The 18,921-nt window shown below is 39.0% G+C and overlaps 2 protein-coding genes across 5 annotated transcripts; both read right to left on the bottom strand.

The window, feature by feature from the left end:
* Positions 1–658: 658 nt before the first annotated feature.
* LOC104612350 (RING-H2 finger protein ATL56-like) lies at positions 659–1,909 on the bottom strand. The gene has a single exon (XM_010279737.3). The coding sequence runs from the start codon at positions 1,566–1,568 to the stop codon at positions 924–926; it is 645 nt and encodes a 214-aa protein (XP_010278039.1). The 5' UTR covers positions 1,569–1,909; the 3' UTR covers positions 659–923.
* Positions 1,910–4,107: 2,198 nt separating this feature from the next.
* Positions 4,108–18,921, bottom strand: LOC104612349 (uncharacterized). 4 transcript variants are annotated; one of them, XM_010279735.3, is made up of 3 exons: positions 17,404–18,921; positions 17,114–17,208; positions 4,108–4,478 (listed from the first exon to the last, which is right to left on the bottom strand). In XM_010279735.3, exons 1-2 carry the CDS (start codon positions 18,463–18,465, stop codon positions 17,173–17,175), a joined length of 1,098 nt encoding a protein of 365 aa, XP_010278037.1. In that variant the 5' UTR covers positions 18,466–18,921; the 3' UTR covers positions 4,108–4,478; positions 17,114–17,172. The 4 variants fall into 4 exon arrangements, with proteins under 4 accessions (XP_010278037.1, XP_088755154.1, XP_010278038.1 ...); XM_088899028.1 differs by having other exon boundaries at positions 17,114–17,202; XM_010279736.3 differs by lacking the exon at positions 17,114–17,208 and having other exon boundaries at positions 4,294–4,478.

Here is an 18,921-nt window from a genome sequence, read left to right as displayed (position 1 = left end):
GGAGGAGGAAGAAGATAAACAGTGATTTTGTTTAAAAAATTAACCTATTTTAGAAATTATATTAAATTCCCCCTCCAAAAGGAGGGAAAAAAAAGAAAAGAAAAGCTTCTAAAATTTGCCATCCCAATAGTTACAACCACCAGTCACACTGCATAATAAATGAAATAGACAAAGCAGTTCAAGTTTGCTTCAAGGTAGATGGAACCTGCTATGCTCTTAAAGAGCATTTCTACCTTTTTCTTTCCTAAAATTTGCTACCCAAATCCGGTTATAAGCATATTGAGCAGTCTTCCTACAGCCTTTTCTTATCTAACTCCTTTCCTAGAGATACCTTAATCCTTACAGTGCACCATCCATTGACATGGACCAGACTGAATCCATTACAATATCATATTTGATCTTAATGTACGAGTTCTAGAACAAGAAAGTAACCATTTGTAGGCCATAGCTGCAAGCACCAATTACCTACTCAAAGGTCCAAAACAATTCATGATCAATATTATTTCCAAACAAGAATCAAAACTATTGTTCAGTAAAACAAAAAGCCAGAGCTTCCATTATCTTCTGCAAATTAAAATCCTCATTTACTAATTCCCTCCATTTAAAATCCTGATAATGGTGAACATTAACTACATTTTCTACATTATACAAGAACGTATGACAATTAATCCACAGTTCTATCTTATCACGAGTGTTTCATACAATCAATCTACAGTTCTATCTTATCACCAACGTTTCATACTGATCCAGAACACCCAGGAAAAAAAGTGAAACACAAAATGATGAAGTGAATCCAAATCATATTTCCTCAAAAGCAAAAGGTACATGAGGAAAAACCCCCAAATGGGGAAAAAACTTACAGATTTTTGTCAACCCTTAGTTAGGGTTTATCATTTCTTCACAGATTGGACTGTAGACTCACCTCAAACCCTGAAATCCCCTGAACCGAGACTCGACCTCAGTTCAATCCCAGAACGACAAATTGGACAAGAAGGCACTTTTACCAGCCAAGCATCGACACAGTTCACATGGAAGGCATGCTTACAGCCCGGAAGAACCCGAAACTGCTCCTCTTCCCGGAGCCTCTCCAAGCAGACGGCACAATCTCTATTCGACCCAGATGCCGACCCAGATGCCAAAGCCACAACCCCTCCATAATTGCAACAGGGAAGCTTCTGTAGATCCTCCGGAGACAACCCAACACCAAATTCCACCTCACCTTCGCCTGAATCGCGGGAATACGCCTGACGCCTCCTCCTGCGGTGGAACGCTCCACCTACAACGCATAAATGGATGAGGAAGATGGTGGCAATGCCAACAAAAAGGAAGAAAAGTGAGATAACAATCGCCATGACTACGACTCGGAGTAAAAAGGAGAGAAGCACGGGGTTCGGTTTCGTCGATGCGTGCCGTGACCGCATTGAAAATGGGGGCGGTTGTGGTGACGAGACCAGAAGCTCAGGAGCCCCTGCAGGTGGTGACGATGGCAGGGATGTGTATCGTGCGCCACCGATTGAACGGCCCCGATTCAGGCCTATGTTAGCGTCGTCTTCGCGCTCACTAGACATTTCCTCTCTCTCTCTCTCTCTCTCTCTCTCTCTCTCTCTCTCTCTCTCCCTGTCGCTGGCTGCAAAAACACTCTGAGGGATGAGTTGCAAAAGCTCTGTGAGGGGGATGAGATAGCGAATTCTCGATCAGAGAGCGATATCAAGAACAACTAAAAAAGAAGGATGATGTCATTGAGTTAATCTGCACCGCTTGCACCCGTTTAAGCAGTACGAATTTTGGGATGTGGAGACAACTTTCTGATTGAAATTGTTGGTTTCAGCACATGATTCTTTGTGGAGACTGACAATTTGACAAACAAGCATTAATATCTGCTACTTTTAATACACGTTGCATAGTTGCATGCATGATATTAAATGAGTTTCAGGTCAGGATTACGAAAAGAAATGGAATCTCTTGATCTTAGCCTTCTGTTTTGGTTATCGTAGCCTTGGAGAATAAATAAAAAAATAGAATTGTCAGAGGAGGATTGGGATACGTCTGGGAAGATTAACTTTTTCCTAATTTCAGTTGAAGGATTTTACCATCGAGTGGTAAGTTGACAAAAATCCTTGTTTTTAGCTCCAGCAGAGAGGTAAAAGGATCCACTTCTCCATACGCCGGAGTATAATTTGGAATTTGGCAAAAGTTCTAGCAGAAGGAAATTTATCAGAATCTCAATGGAATCTTCTACCTTTCACAGTTGTCTATCTCCCTTGGACCAGCTCGGTTGGCTTGTTAATTGGCAGAACTCCAGATGACCTTGCAAATTCTAAGGGCACTCAACCATTCATACCGGTGGGGGATTCAAATCTGCTCTCTTTAACCAGTAAAACTTTAAGTTGCAAATATCTGATTTCAATAGGAAAACTTCATCCCATCACATGAAGGTTTTTCAACCATAGAAGTAATTAAATTGAAGTCTTGTTTGTAGTAGTTGAGCAGGCATTATATAAAGTCTTAGATCAAACCTCTTTTCTATTAATCTATTGACCAGTGTAAACAGAAGATCAATGATCACTTTCAATTGAACAAAGATGATGAAAACAACAAAGATGAAGGCATAGAAAGAGAAGGGTATCAAGGGGCACATGACATCATGGGCTCAAGATAATTCACATAACGCTAACAGAACTCTAACAATTGGACTTGAATGTATATTTCTCAAAATTTAGGAATTTGGTTGTGCCACTTGAGAGGCCCTCCCCTCGATACCTATTTATAATTTTTCTAAAAATGTAGAATTACAGATACATATACATTATATTTATATAAAAATACATTTTTCTAATTATATATACATGCATATATGTATAATCATGTATTATAAACTTGTCAATAATATTTGAAACTCTACGGCTCAATCCAACATCTTTATCTTAAACATGGATTTGGATGTCGTGTTTATGCAATTAGATCGGATTTGAATTTTGCAATTTGTATCTGATTAATAATTAATCAGATCGGATTCGGATTTGACTCAATCTGAATCCAATTATGTTATAATATTTATTGATTTTAATATATGTTTTTATATTTATTATATTATATACATAAACTTATATATATTAAATTCAGTATGTTATATTTATATTAATTTATTATATATAGAAGTCAAAAAATAATTAACTTTTTAATAATTTTGTATTTAAAAAAAATTATAGTAGAGTAGGATTAAATCCAAATCCGCTAGGATTCGAATTTGAACCCAAGGTCTCCAAATCCAATCAGATTTGCATGCAAACTTTCAATAATCGAATCTGATTTGGATTTAGATTTTACTGATGCGATCCATTTACAACCCTAAATTCTTTCAAATCCAACCAACCTGCAGCCCAAGCCTGACTATCCCAAGCCTAAGCCTAAGCCGAACCCGAGTTATGTTGGATTAAGCTCAGGTTGGCCTGGGTTGATAAACTTAACCTCAGGTTGGGTCAGGCCCAAGCCCAAGGTTTGCACCTTTAGGTTTAGGCGTGGGTTGACCTTCAACCCGCCCAAATTGCACCCCTACGGCCCTACCAACAAAACAAGAAAATTCGTGTGGAGTAGAAAATCCAGAATATTATGCCTTTATGCCAGCAAGGCGGGCTAAGAAACTACCACAAAATAACCCATTGGGGAACCCTATGAAGCTTAATTCCAAAAAGAACCTGCGACTTGTGAAAGAGTTAGCACTTAGCAGCTCTATATGGTCAACCTATCTCTTTGCTTAATGAATATCAATAGAGTATTAAATTGCAATTCAGGGATACTGAGAACTGAAAAGTGGAAATTGCTCCTCGTACCACGATGGATTCCATGTTTTACACAGCTTTTGCTAAGTTTTGTACTATTAAGGAAATTTCCCACATTAATCCGAGCAAGAATTTTCTAGTTTTCAATTTAAATGATTCGAGGGTGCCAGGAATCCGAATCCCATGTGCGTGATGTTTGAATTGTTCCAATTAAAGAAAAAAAAAAAAGAATATAATTGTAACAGCAATAAAGAAGGGCTAGTACTGCTTCCAACATACCGACTGAACACCATGGTTTACACCCACATGGGGTTTCCAACATTTCAAATGAATTCTCAGGAAAACAAGATTCTGAATCACTTGGTGCAAAGTCTAGACTAGAGATGCAATACATAGATTTGTACTTCTGAAAGATTAAAGTAACTTTATAGCAAATACTAGTTGGTGATAGGTCAAATTTTTGGATATTTGTCTTGATCATTCAGTCTCTTTATCATGGTCTTTCTGATTCTAATTTTTCCAGTCTCCCCAAATTTTGAAATTATTAGCATAATATAAGAATTTATGTCATATAAGTACAATTAAATGTTATTTACTCAATTTTCTGGAAACCACCAGTTTATGTTACGCTGCCAAAGAAAAACTGACATCAGATCAGTGCTTCTGAAGGTCACTCACCATCTACAGCTTTCAGTCACCCTGCAACACAATCTCATCTGTTTCAATTTCTTCTGAATAAACTGCTTTCTAGTTAAAGGTTTTGGACAAACATTACAAGGAATATAGTTAGCATACAGAAATAAATGGCCACTTTATATGAATGTCAGCCCCCAAAGAAACAACAGAGAACCAAAGAAGCTCAGAACGGAACATGGAAATTGAAAGCTAAAATTAATTGCAAGGATCATCTCTCCTTTTTTTTTTTTGGTATTGACTCTATTTTCCATGTATGTCCCCTTAAATATTTACTGAATCTGGCAATGATACTAAAAGAAGTGGAAAATTCCATAATTTGTGGTAAACTGAAAATTAACTTGTCCACAAAATAAGCTTAGCTGAGACAGAGATATTAAGTTGAATGAGTGATGCAAGATCCCAGGAGTCAAAACTGGAGTTTTATAGAATTTTTATGTATTTTTGTATCATTAGGGTTGTTTGGTCCTTTCACATGTTTGTGGGGATCCTGGGTAGGAGTTTGATTTGTCTAATCATGTTCATTTTGCATGTAAAGTTCAGTCTGTATTTGTGTGCGTATGTTCAACTAAGACTTGTCCCAACTATATGAGATCAGTTGCATGAATCCTGTTCTACATTCCTCTGTTCAGTGCCATCTCCATTGTAGAGCTGTAAACTGGACCTGGTCAGGTTGACCTGACAAAACCTAACCAATTATATAGAGTCTGGTTCTAGATTATATGTCCCACTTATTGATTCAGCTCAGGGTTTTAATCTGAACCAATTAAGACCCGAACCAACTATATAATTACATATATAATATAAATAAATTAAAATGATACACCCAGAGTAATACTAGAATAACAATTCAGTCACCCTTTTTTCTATTCTCAATGGACAGAAGCTTGAAACAATGGAATCTCAGAGCTCAAGCAACGACAGCATGACTGGTGTTGGAGCTCAAGCGGCAGCAACTTGATCAGCATCAAAGCTCAAGCAGCAGGAAGAAACAGTGATCCCATCTAAATGAAACTACGTGTGCTTAAGTCACCAAATGGAATGACTGAGCATCCCCTGGAAAAAGAGAAGTATTTATTTGGGGGGATTGAAACAGAAAGAAGTACAGAGGTCTGGTTTCTAGAGCACCCTCCTTTAACCCAAAAGCCATATAAGATAGGACCTAGTTAACCAAATACATGGATGGAGAACACGGTCCAAGGCATAACTTCCCTTACCATTGTTGAAATATTCCTTGGATTTAAGAGTTGAAAAGAACAAGAAAGATAAAATGCATAATCTTTTTGTGATCTAATAACAAGTATGATAAAACTTATATGTAGCTTGGAGCATCAAGTTTAACTATAACTTTGGCCATTATGGTTTTTCAATCCAATATGTATTCTATCTGGGTTTTGCCTCCATTTTCTCTAGCTGATTAAAAGGGCTTTTTTTTAGCAAATTATTAATGCGCACAACTATTCTTAAACAAAATAAACTTGTATTGTGTCATTCTTCTCATGGAGTTTATATACTGGATCATCAAAAGAAAAAAAAAGAATGCTGTGTATTGGTCTATAACTGAAATAAATAAGAAGTCCACAATTTATATCATTTTCTTCTTGTGAGACAATGGACTAATATAAGTACATAAACCCTGTTGACCAGACACAAACCCAAGTCAAACTAGATCAATTTGAACCAAGTAAGCACTCAAACTTGAAGCAAATAAGATCAATTTAGTTTCTAGACTAATAATAAAAGGGCAAAATAGCAAAAAACAAGATATTACTTTCCAGAACTCAAGTCAACCCAAAGAACCTATAAATAGGACCACCATATCCAGATTGGGGGGGGGGGGGGGATCACACATTCTGGAGACCCTCTCTCTCTTCTTTTCAAACGCTCTCTCCACCCGAGTCACTAGCATACTTTCACTAACTCACTTTTGTACCTCTCCCTGGAGTTCAGTAACCAGAAAACTATAGCAGCTTAATCCCTCACCAGAGGGCATGTAGACAGCCTGTTAGGGGGTCCAGCTGGTTCTATCCCCTTCTTCCCATTTTCTCCTGTTCCAGACAACAGCCATTTCCTCAGACTCCTAGAATCAGACTGTTAATGCCCTATCCATCAGCTTACATAGAATCACTAATTTCGATCTTTGATCCCTAGATGGGATGGCACTTCAGAGGTTGATTTCCGCACCGACATTAAGGATCCAACAATGACATCATCACCAACATCAAAGATTCACTAATGGCATCATTACCGGCATCATGCAGATCCGCCAATAGAACCGGCATCACTAAGCAGTTTTTTCCATGGACCGCTCTAAAGCTCCCGGGCCCGATGGATTCACTATGGCTTTCTACCAAGAGTGTTGGGAATGGCTAAAGGATGATCTGATGCGAGTCTTTGTGGAGTTTTATGATGGGGGGATTGTCCGTAAAGGGGTAAATGCCACTTTCATTGCGTTGGTTCCCAAGAAATCTGGTGCCTGCCACCCCAAGGATTTTAGGCCAATCAGCCTGGTGACAAGTCAGTATAAAATCCTTGCAAAAGTCCTTTCTATTCGGTTAAAAAAGGCCCTCCCGTCAATCATATCTCATTTTCAAGGGGCCTTCATCCAAGATAGACAAATTTCAGATCAAATACTCATAGCCAATGAGTGTGTGGAGGATTTCAAGGTAGCAAGATGGAAGGGCATTGTGTAAGCTGGATCTAGAGAAAGCCTATGACTTGGTGGATTGGGAGTTCTTAGTTGAAACTTTGAGGAAGTGTGATTTTGGGGCAAGATGGTGTAAATGGATTAAAGGATGTCTTCAATCTTCCATTTTTCGGTGTTGGTGAATGGTGCAGTTAAGGACTTCTTTGGTGCACTAAGAGGTGTGAGACAAGGGGACCCTTTGTCCCCTTTCCTCTTCACCATTTTAGCTGAGGTCTTTAGCAGATTGATCTCGAAGGCAGCAGAGGTAGGATTGTTAAGGGGTTGGAAAGTAGGAAGGGTGAGGGTGGTGCTAACTCATCTACAATTTGTGGATGACATCATTATCTTCTGTGAGGCTAGTGATGAGTTAGGGGCAAGAAATCTGAGAATGTTGGTAAAACTCTTTGAAAAAGTGACAAATCTAAGAGTGAATCTCCACAAGAGCCAGGTGGCAGGGATCAATTTAGCACCAAAAGAGATTAATGTTTGGGCTGAGGAACTAGGATGTTTAAGCGGTGAGTGGCCACTCAAGTATTTAGGGCTCCCCCTTGGTGCAAATCCCAGAAGCATAGATTATTGGAATCTAGTTGTGGAGAGGTTTGAAAAGAAACTTGTGGTGTGGAAGAGGAAATATATCTCTCTGGGGGGAAGGATTACTCTTATCAAGCATACCCTAGCAAACCTTCTAGTTTACTACCTCTCGGTGTTTAGTTTGCCTCAAGCTGTAAGAAAGAAATTAGAGAGAATAATTAGGGATTTCTTGTGGGAACCGGGCGAGAAGAAGAAAGACCATTTAGTAAGATGGGATCTTGTAACTAGGAGGAAAGAATTTGGAGGATTGGGGTTAGGAAGGTTGAAGGAAAAGAATGAGGCTCTACTAGGAAAGTGGTTATGGGTTCCCATAAGAAACAGATAGGTTGTGGCACAAAATTGTGACTAGTATTCATGGGCTCTCTGAAAATGGTTGGGATGCTGGAGTGTCTTATAGGGTTTCCAATGCTTCACTATGGAAAGCGATTCACAAACTCCTCCCGTTGTTCCTCAATCATGTCAGGTTTGATCTAAACTCAGGTAACAAAGTCAAATTTTGGGAAGATGTTTGAGTGGGTGACTCTTCTTTAAAGACTTTATTCCCTTCAGTTTTTGCTCTATCCCACTTTAAAGGAAAACCGGTTGCTGATTTCCTGTCCCCCTCTCCCTCGCAATCTGGGTATGCTTTGAACCTGGGTCTCCACAGAAATGTGCATGACTCCAAGTTGGATTTGGTGTCTACTATTATTCAGTTGCTTGATGGGATTTGTATAGATTCTACCAAGCAAGACACTAGAATTTGGATTCCTAACCCCCTTGGTAAGTTCAGTTGTGCGTCCTTCTTCAAAGCTTTGACTTCTTTTCAACCTGGGGTCCATTTTCCATTCCGTGAAGTCTGGTGTCGCCCTATTCCCCCTGAAGTGGGTGCCTTTTGTTGGGAAGTTTACCATGGTGCAATTAACACCTGTGATCTGATGCAGAGGAGGAGGTCTGGCTGATGCCTTTCACCTAATTGGTGTTGTTTGTGTGAACCTAATGGTGAAACTGCTCTTTACATTTTTGTTTCCTGTCCTGTAGCTAGCAGCATATGGGAGTAGTTCTTTTCTCTCTTTGGTTGCAGGTGGGATACCCCGGTGAGCCTGGGGAGTTTGTTTGAAGCCTCCACTTTCAGGTGGCCAAAGAGAAGGGGGAAAACCTTATGGAGATGCACACAGGTAGCAGTACTTTAGATGTTATGGGAGGAAAGAAATCTGAGGATTTTTGAAGGGAAGAAAAGGTGTAAGGAATTACTGATAGAGGGGATTATGTTAAAAGTGGTTTCATGGGTAAAATCAATCAAGTCATTCTCAGACTTTACTGTGAATAATATAATCAGGAACTGGAGGACTGTATCTTCCTCATCATCAGCTAAAAAGAAGGTAGTAAGAAGCTGGAATCCTCCTGAAGCGGGATTCGTCAAATTAAACTTTGATGGGAGCAGTTTTGGCAACCCGGGCATGGCTGGTATTGGTGGGGTCATTAGAGATGACAGGGGGAATGTAGTGGGGCTGTTTTCCAGCCCTATTGGGTGGGGAGACTCCATTACAGCTGAACTAAAAGCCCTGGTTTTCGGTATACAAAAGGCCCCGGAAATAGGTGTAAGGAAGTTAGAAGGCGACTCCAAAGTGGTGATAAGCTGGCTGAAGCAGGATGGAAAGGCTCCATGGGTATTCAGAAATGAGATTAAGAAAATTAATCACTCCACAAAGGATATACAGGTTTTATTTCAGTGGACTCCAAGAGCAGCAAATGGGTTTGCGGATCAGCTAGCAAAGCAAGGGGTTAACAGGGAGCATTGTTTTTGGGCTCTGTTGTAAGTCTACAAAGCAAATTTTAGGTGGAATGTCTTTGGACATTGGGGTAGCCGAGGCTACCCATTCTCTGTACTAATATTCTCTTTTTTAATAAAATCATTTTCACTGATAAAAAAAAACAATTGTTTACAGTCACCAATAATTCTCAAATCCACTGACAATGATCCTGCTTACAGTCAAATCACTGGGAATCAATCTTTATCTAGCTCCACCACCAAATCATTGAGATCAGATCCATTGGCAGCAGATTACAGCCAAATGCGAATTACAAGCTAAGCCAGAGATTCAATAGGGGAGCCGCAATTCAACACCATAAGCCCTGTGCTCTCTGGTCCTCTGTTCAGATATAGTTTTTATCCTTTCTTTCCTTGCAATTTTAATCCACAACCATCACTGACCTTGGAGAGGAGCATCATGTGAATTCCCCTGGGTCATAAACTGTCACTGTCATTACCAATGGGTGAACAGAGACAACAGATCTCCACTACCACAATCACTAGCTACGATAACTCGACCTCAATCTCTCAGCCTCATTGAAAATGCCTTTCTTTGCATCTTTCTCTGTTGATCTTGTTTTGCCATGATTTCTGTACTTTCTACCATCTTTATTAGCATAATTTCCACCTGAGAAGCAATGTTTTCATTTTCTTCTACTAATCCTGTATCAAGATTCCATTAGGGTATTTTGATAAGGAATTCTGATTGGATTGACTGATTATTATTCTATCAACAGCAAACAGTAAGACCTTGCCATCTTTGCAGCCCCTACTGGCTGCAATCATTTTGACAAGTGTTGATTCCTAGAACTCTAGAACAGGTGCCCAGAATGCATCCACCTTGTTGCTAAATCAAGGGGCATGTGCGCACTGGGCTCTGTAGTCCTATTGATCTATACTTGAATCCTGATATAAATTTTATATTTACTTCTAATAGATCCTGAGTTTAGATTAATAATTCTCAATGAATTCATCAGTTACAAAAGGTTGCCTGATGTTTTTCTTCTACTAATCCTCCAGTAAACTTGTCACCATCGATCTAGCATCCACCATCCTAGATACATTCTTGTGTTCCACCGCCCAGAGATTCACCCAAAGTATTTTTGACTTTGCATCCTCCCCCTATCTTACTAACAAAATTGCTGCCTGAAAGTTTTCGATCTCGCCACTTTTGTTGTTTAAATTGTACAAGCCCAACTCACGGGATCTGCCTCAACTGTATCTATCTATCTATCTATCTATCTATCTATCTATCTATCTATCTATATATATATATATATACCTATTGTAAGGGGTTGCGCTTACATGTGTTTGGGCAGTCATTTGCACCCTCATTTAGCATGCTCTGTCATCCCCTTGTTATTTTATTTTTCTTTTAGACATTAAGTAACGCCTAGGCGACCAGGTGACTAAGCGCTCCCCTGTCGCCTAGGTTCGCCTTGGCGCCTTGAAAACTATGATTTTAAAGCAATTCACAAATAAATGCATAGTGTTTCCAAAGCTACATGATTATCTTATACGAACCATTTTTTTCAATCACTGTTTTCACAGAGTTTCCAACAAAAATGACATTTCTTTACAACTTTCACATGCATGTGCTATTAACATTGCAACTTATTCATCAACCCCATCCAAAACAGACCTGGCATTGCACAAAAGGCTCTGTCCAAATCAACAGTAACCCCAGATGCAAAAGGCCCCGCGCCTCTACAATACAAAGGGCTCAATGCCTAAGGTGCAACACCTCAAAGAGCACCGACTCCAGTTACATACAAAGGCTCAATGCCTAAGGCCCCGTGCCTCTATGATCTCTGATTCCCATTATGATCAAAGGCTCAATGCCAAGAGCTCCTTGCCTCAAAGAGCTTCAACTCCTCCATTCACATACAAAGGCTCTATCACTAAGGCCTAGCGCTTCCAATATATTAAAAGCAAAATGCTCAGCAAAACCCTAGTCTCCCCAAGCACCTTTTATAAAGCCTTGGTCTCCACAGGCACCTCTTAAAGCCTTGGTCTCCCCAAGCATCTTTCTCAAACCCTAGTCTCCCACCAACAAGTTCATATTTCATGCATTTAGATACTTAAATTTCATAATTGTACATGACATGCTTAATATTTAGACTCATGATTTATAAATCAGTACTCATACATGCATGATTTACATGCTCACAGGTCCATATATCTCATACTTACATAAAATGCTCATGATTGTTGATCTATGTGTTCTTATAATCTACATTCTTATGTTCATACTGATGAATGATACTTGTAGGAGCCTCATGCACTGAGAGCTGCACTTTTTGATTATAAGTTTATATAATCACAACTAATACTTTATATGTTGACAGATACACATGATTATACACTGATAGATTCACACCTAGAGTTATATGCCAAGATACTTAGACCTAATAAACTCACATGTCCATGTGTACTTTCATGATTATGTACTCTATGACTACTTGATTAGATTCACAATTTATATGACTGCTTTATATGCCAATATCCCACGCATACCTTTTATAGTATCACATGTCTATGATCACTACTCTTAACACTTCACGTCTCATAAGTACATGATTCACAGACTTGTACACTCGCATACACAATTCTGACCCACAGCTATGAGTTCATTTACAGTGGCAGTTTCGAACCCACAACTACGATTTATGCTTACTCTTACACTTATATGAACACAATCATTTCACATAACTAGAAAAGATGGAATCACACAACTAGCAAATGTACAAGCACTTGTGTAATTAACCTTCAATTGGGGACTGTTTTCTTTCAAAATCACAAAGGTAATATTCATCTTGCAGACTCACACCTTGCCTCCCTATGGTCTCACTTTGAGCCTCTTTTTGGCCTCACACTCTTCCAACCTAGCAACTTGCAAATTGGCCCCACAGCCCTAAATTGACTGCACCTCGCCCAATAAACTTACCTTGCTTAAAAATCTTGCCTCATGCAACAATTTTGCCTCACTCAAGAAATCTTTCCTCATGTCCCATGCTCTCGCCTCGTTTTACGATCTAGCTCGAAACGATCGCATTGCACAAACTCGTGTTAACTCCTCAATCTTGCCTCGTAAAACTTGATTTCACAAAATTCTGCCCCACAGAACTAAATCTCACCCCAATATTATATTTAATTTCGAAACATTAATATTGGTCAGATATCTGGGGGTTGTTTCAAAATCTGTTCAAAATATGAGGGCTAATCTTTCTAAAATCTGTTCAAAATATTGGGGTCAAATTTTTCTAAAAATTCTTCAGGTATTTGGGGGTTGTTTCTAAAATCTCTTCAGACTTTTGGGGGCTAATCTTTCTAAAAAAATTCTTCCAATATTTATGAACTGATCTTTCACTAAATTGTTTCAGAACTTTGGGGGCTAATCCTATAACAAAAATTCTTCAACAATTTAATTTTGTTAGCATCATTCTTCGATCTCACTCCCAAAATGGGGGGATAATGGCTGAGTACAATGGTTAAAACGTGTAACCCAACTTCTGCTTAACAAATGGCTACCATCGTTCTTAAGCAGGGGGCTAAGGCCATGTTTGGTTCACTTTTCTTGGCCTCATTCTCTTAATTCTTGCTCATTCTAAGCAATAATGGGCAAAAATGAATAACATTAGAGTGTTTGGTTACAAAATTCTTGCCAATGGCCACATTCCTTTTAGAATGAAAAATCAGCCCCATAGCACAAAAATTGACTAGCATGCAGCATGAAAAATAATCATGTCCCATCTTGCTCATTTCATTCTTTTAGGAAACTCTACCTACAAAGCTATTGTCGTAGATGTTTACTTTTACGAAATCACTTTTATAAAACTACTTTTACAAGAAAGCACTTTTACGAAAGCACATTTATGAAAGTAGTTTTACAAGAAAGCACTTTTATGGAAGTACTTTTACGAAAGCACTTTTATAAAAGTACTTTACTAAAGCACTTTTACGAAAGTACTTTTATGAAAACACTTGTGAAATTACTTTTACAAAAGCACTTTTACGAAAGTACTTTTATGGAAGTACTTTTATAAAAGTACTTTTACAAAAACACTTGTAAAATCACTTTTACGAAAGTACTTTTGTGGAAGTACTTTTGCGAAAACACTTATGGAAGTACTTTTACGAAAACACTTTTATGAAAGCACTTTTACAAAAGCACTTTTACGAAAGCACTTTTATAAAAGTACTTTTACAAAAGTACTTTTACGAAAGCACTTTTACAAAAGTACATTTATGAAAGCAATTTTATAAAATCACTTTTATGAAAGTACTTTTATAAAAGCACTTTTACGAAAGTACTTTTATAAAAGAATTTTTATGGAAGTACTTTTATAAAATCACTTTTACGAAAGTACTTTTACAAAACATCTATGCCAATTGGTAAACATTGACTATTGGAGACCTAGGCTAGCGGATTGTGAATACGGCACAATTTTTTTTTTTTTTATGAAGAATGAAAATGAGCAACATAAGACACTTGTCAGTCTGAAAAGAATTTATTTTTAGGGAAAAACTGTTTGGTTCATAGCAATATTTTCTCATTCTGCCTATTTTTACCCATTCTTTTCCATTTTAGAATTTCATCTTGGGTAAGAATGAGAAAGAATGAGAATTGAACCAAACAGGGCCTAATGTGAGACAATGGACTTGTATAAAAACATAAACCTAGTTGACTCAATGTAAACCCGAGTCAAACCAGATCAGTTTGAACCAGGTAAGCACTCACACTTGAAGAAAATCAGATCAACTTGAAATTACAAAAATTTCTAAACTAATAATAAAACGACAAAATCAGCAAAAGACAAAATAGGAGAACTTTCTAGAATTCAGGAGACCCATCTCTTTCTTGTCATCCCGCCACTCTTGCTCTCCCTACCTGAATCACCGCCATTCTTTAACTGACTTACCTCTGCTCTTCTCTGCCAGAATTTAGTAACCAGAGAACTACAACGGCTTGAAAAATGTATTGTATTAAAAGATGAATGAACAATATTAGAAAAAATGGGGGTTGTCGAAGCACTGGCTGTAGAATGAAAAATGTGATAGTATTAAAACATGTACTTGTTTGGGTTTGCCTCAAGTGGCTTGATACAACGGCAGCTTGTAGAATTGACCCAAACGGTTGAACCATTTGACCCAAAAACCAATCAGTTTCATAGAAATGGTTAAAGAACTACTGACTTGAACAGTTGAACTGTTCAACCTGAATAGCTTCGCAAGTTGCAGTTAAAATTAATTTAAAACAAAAAAGAAAAGAAATAAAAAAGACATCTTTGCCCAAAAGCCCTATTTGGTGATTTTTCTTTCACTTAGGGTTTACTAATTCTTCTATCTCAAGAGAGAAGACTCAATGACTCAAAAGCAACTCAGGCAATTGTGGAGCCCAATTGGTTAAAGGACAAGGGAGCAGATTGATAGTGGCACTAACCTACAGACAAGTGCATTTGTTAATCTTGTACTGAGTAATTGAAATTTTACAGAGAGCAGAGCCTCCTGGAGAGATCAACCACCTTTTCTCCAAGTAATCGTTAGCACGAAGTTAAGTTTCTCCCTGTAATAGAAACTTTCAATCAGATGTGTCTCACCCATGACACCTCATCCAATTGATCATCCCCCACCTCAGACTCAACCATCTCTTCTCCATCATCAATTAAGGGCTTAGTTCTATATTTTTCCTTTTATGTTGCCAATATCCCACTACCATCAACTACACCTCTCCCAACCACCATTTCCCCATCAAGTTGACAGCCTCACTGCAATCTTCTACTCCTAATATCAATAAAACAACATTCCCCTACATTCTTCTCCAAGGCAGTCTCATTCGATCACTGCTGAACCAAATTCTCAAACAAAACAGCCCACCCACCCCGTGAAAAGCAACCTCCAACCCACAACCATCTCTATTCCCCACCCTCACCATATCAACCATCACTTTTGAGCCTCCAATACCGAAACCATCCATCCTCTAATCCTTTACTTGAATCACTACCTACCTTCATCGTCAACCCCTGGGGCTCATTTGCGGTAGCCATAACCCCTTCTAAAATCTGCCCTTCAGCCACCTGCCGACCATCAGCAGAACCATGTACCTCTGCCTCACCTCCAACCTCTGTCAAGACACTGGACATGACCTGTAGCACCTCATTCAAAGTCCCCTCATCAATGTCTTGGACTTCCTCTACCCTAATCAACTGGTTCTTCTTTCCTGCCACACCAATCTTACCGCAGCAAGGGTGGCAATGTACCTTAGCCTTGTGACCAACAACTTTTCTCTCTTGAGCTTTCTTCTCTTTCTCTCTAACAAGCGTTTAGCTTTAGGGACTTCAGGTTCAGGAACCTCATAGGGCATGACGACCCACACATTATTGAGCAGAGTTTACTCTTTAGCCACAGTAAGGGTGGATGGTGCCAATTTTTTGGAGTAGGAACAATCTGTAAAGCTACATATTGGTGGACAAGGAAAGCTTAAATACATTATGGGTGGAACCCAAGGAGCTAATATTATAGAGCCTCAAATATGCCCAGTGGTAGCAAGAAAAGTATACAGTAATGTCATGATTGGTCAATTAGATGCTTACCCATATTAGTAGGAAATTTTGGTGGATGAAGACAGCAAAGGAGATGTGAGATGGTGTGGTTGAAACTAATTATCAAACATTGAATGTGGCTAGGGTGTATCAACTGTAGGATGAGATTAACATTTAACAATTTGGAGCAAGGAGAGATCAATTCTCTACTTTGAGATCTCTCCGGAAGGAGATCAACCATCCAGAGACTATTGAGTGAGAAAGTCCAAAAGATGCCATGACATGTAGGAGACTTGTTGAAAAGAACAGAGTTTTTTTTATGTGCTGTTTGGCAAGTTTTTTTTAGAAAGATCTTCCAGCAGCCCAGATGGCCAAGAGACATATTGAGCTTTTGGGGTCTTGTCTTTAAAGACAAAGACCATTTGCTAAGCAGCTTGGTCTACCGGGCTTTTAAAAACACATTTGGAAGCTATCTATCATGCAGAAAGACCAGAAAGTTTCATTTGAAGCTTCCTGAAATTTGCAATTTTCGGTCTTTTCGGGCCTTTCCGTGCATGCGTCTTCTCACCTTTCCAGACTTTCGTTACCAAAAGGAAAAAGACTGATTTTCGGTCTGTTGATCTTGCCGAAACCCAGAAGACCACGTGGAAAGACTTGCCAAACACTGCCTTAATTTCTCACACAGATGAATTCTAAATATGATATCACTAGACAGCATATTCTCACTAGGGATGATATGACTCTATCCTAAGCTTATTCCCTAGTACATAGCAAGGAGAGTTGGAGAAAGATTATGTTACAGTCTCTTGGGGAGTTTTCAGCCCATGCAAGCCTAAGTCTTCAGCATGTACATATAAATGTACAGGCCTTTTTTTTTGATAATTAAAGGTACAGGCCATATGCATAAATACAAATAAAGTTTTGAACTGTCAACTTTGTTGTGAAGTAACATTTTATAGGAAAAGTGGCATTAATCATGTATAGTAGTTGTTCATTAATGTCAGATAAGCTAAGAGAAAAAAGAACATTTTACATCTAAGCATCCCTCAAGAGGCCATTGAGTGTCAGAATCTGACGTGTGTCTGTTTAACTTCATCCATTTAGGAGAGAATCCACATAACACTGTTTCTACAACAACCACAAACTAGATTTAGGGCATGACATAAAGTACAGATATTTGGTATCTATCAAAACCAATGGTACAACAGAAATTCATAAGAAACGTTAGCACAATTTAAATTTCCTAACCAGTTAAAGAAAACATAATGTGCTTGAGTTACTAAAAAGAAGTGAAATGCAAAAAGATAAAAAATTATTACTGACCATTTCTTCCCTCTTGTTTGTGGGAATAGTTGGTTCGGGCCTCAATAATGAACTGCCACTACTGTTGACTTTTTTACATGGTCTTCTAGCTAAAAGTTTTGCAATCTGCAACTGAGTTTTAGCTATTATTTCTGTTCTCTTAAGTTCCATTTCGCTTCTCTTGATCTCTGCCTCTGCCCTCAAGCGCTCCGTGTCCTTATACATTTCCATCCTTGCCTGTTCAATCTTCAAAATTGAATGGGCTAGTAACCTTATACTCTCAGCCACATCAGTTATTAAGCTCTTCCTTCGCTTTAAGGAATTGACTTTGGCAGTCCCATCTGCAGTCTTGCTCCTGGGCGTACTTAAATCACTATCTGTACCTCTACTCTCCTTCCTATTGTCAGGAACTGTGTTAGACCCATCATCTTGATTGCTATCTTGCATGTGCCCATCGGCTTCCACATCGACGATCTCACAATTTTGAGTCTTTCCAATGACCTGAGGATGGGCAGCTCCAGCTTCATTAACACGTTTCAGAACATGCTGTGAATCATCCATTTCTACCTTTGGCAAAGCATGCGGACCCAACTCGGCTGCCCCATTTGCACAACCATCCAGACCCTTAGACTGAGAAGAGTAGTTTCCTTTTAACAAACCATCCATCCGAGCATAGAATTGCCAAGAAGAACCTGAAGCAGAGTTGTTAAGAGCTGATTCTGCCCGATACCTTTTCTTCATGGATTCTATCTTGTTCTTACATTGGTTGGGTGTCTTGACAGATTTTGTCCCACAACCACGGCCAGAAACCTGCCGAGCTATCTCTTCCCAATCACTCCCCTTCAGCTTAGCACGGTTCCTTAACAACCATTTCGACTCATACACATCGAGCAAGCTCAAGACTCCACCTTCGCTCCATTCATCCCTCTTACTCTTATCTGGAGTTCTCCCAGTTGCAATGTCTCCCACACCCGCTTCATTTTGCACCAACTGCATACACTCAGTGGGCTTAAACTCAGATTGCGAAACCCTTACCTGCGAATCCTCTTCCATGCGATGATTCCCGCCTTGAAAACCCTCCATAAAATCCACAACTTACAGCAACAACCCACTACATAAATCCCTAAAAACTATGAATTAAACCAGAAAAGGCATCAATTCTTTCAAACCCAGACTATAAAACCCAAATTTCTAAGCTTTTGGTGGTTCAGCTGGAAAAAAGCCATATAGACACAAGTTTAATCAAAATTTGGATCCTGAGACAAACTATATTCCCAGGTTGATCAAATGGGTACTACCTAAATTGATCAAAATACACTCTATTCCCAGATTGATCAAACGGGTATCCCCCAATTGATCACAATTCCAAGACGACATATACATTAAAAGAATAGCAGGAGCAAGTAGTTCACCTGCTCCCTGGTTTTTGTCTTTCTCTACCTTATGCTTGCTCTTTTTACCTTCTCTCGGTGGCGGGACGCAGGACGCAGGACGCAGGACGCTGAAGTCTGAAGCAGAGAGGTGAACGAAAAGCTTGAA

Source organism: Nelumbo nucifera, chromosome 2 (assembly GCF_055504915.1).
Source record: "Nelumbo nucifera cultivar China Antique chromosome 2, China Antique-T2T, whole genome shotgun sequence".
NCBI lineage: Eukaryota > Viridiplantae > Streptophyta > Magnoliopsida > Proteales > Nelumbonaceae > Nelumbo > Nelumbo nucifera.
The sequence above is the reverse complement of the archived record's forward strand: the minus strand, read 5'-3'. Positions and strand labels throughout refer to the sequence as shown.

Bases quoted from the DNA above. Each gene is read 5' to 3' on its own strand.
- LOC104612349 (XM_010279735.3), bottom strand. From the start codon at position 18,465: ATGGAGGGTTTTCAAGGCGGGAATCATCGCATGGAAGAGGATTCGCAG. The intron at 17,209-17,403 runs GTCAGTAATAAT...TGGTTGTTGTAG, and splicing joins CAAACAAGAGGGAAGAAATG to AAACAGTGTTATGTGGATTC.
- LOC104612350 (XM_010279737.3), bottom strand. From the start codon at position 1,568: ATGTCTAGTGAGCGCGAAGACGACGCTAACATAGGCCTGAATCGGGGC.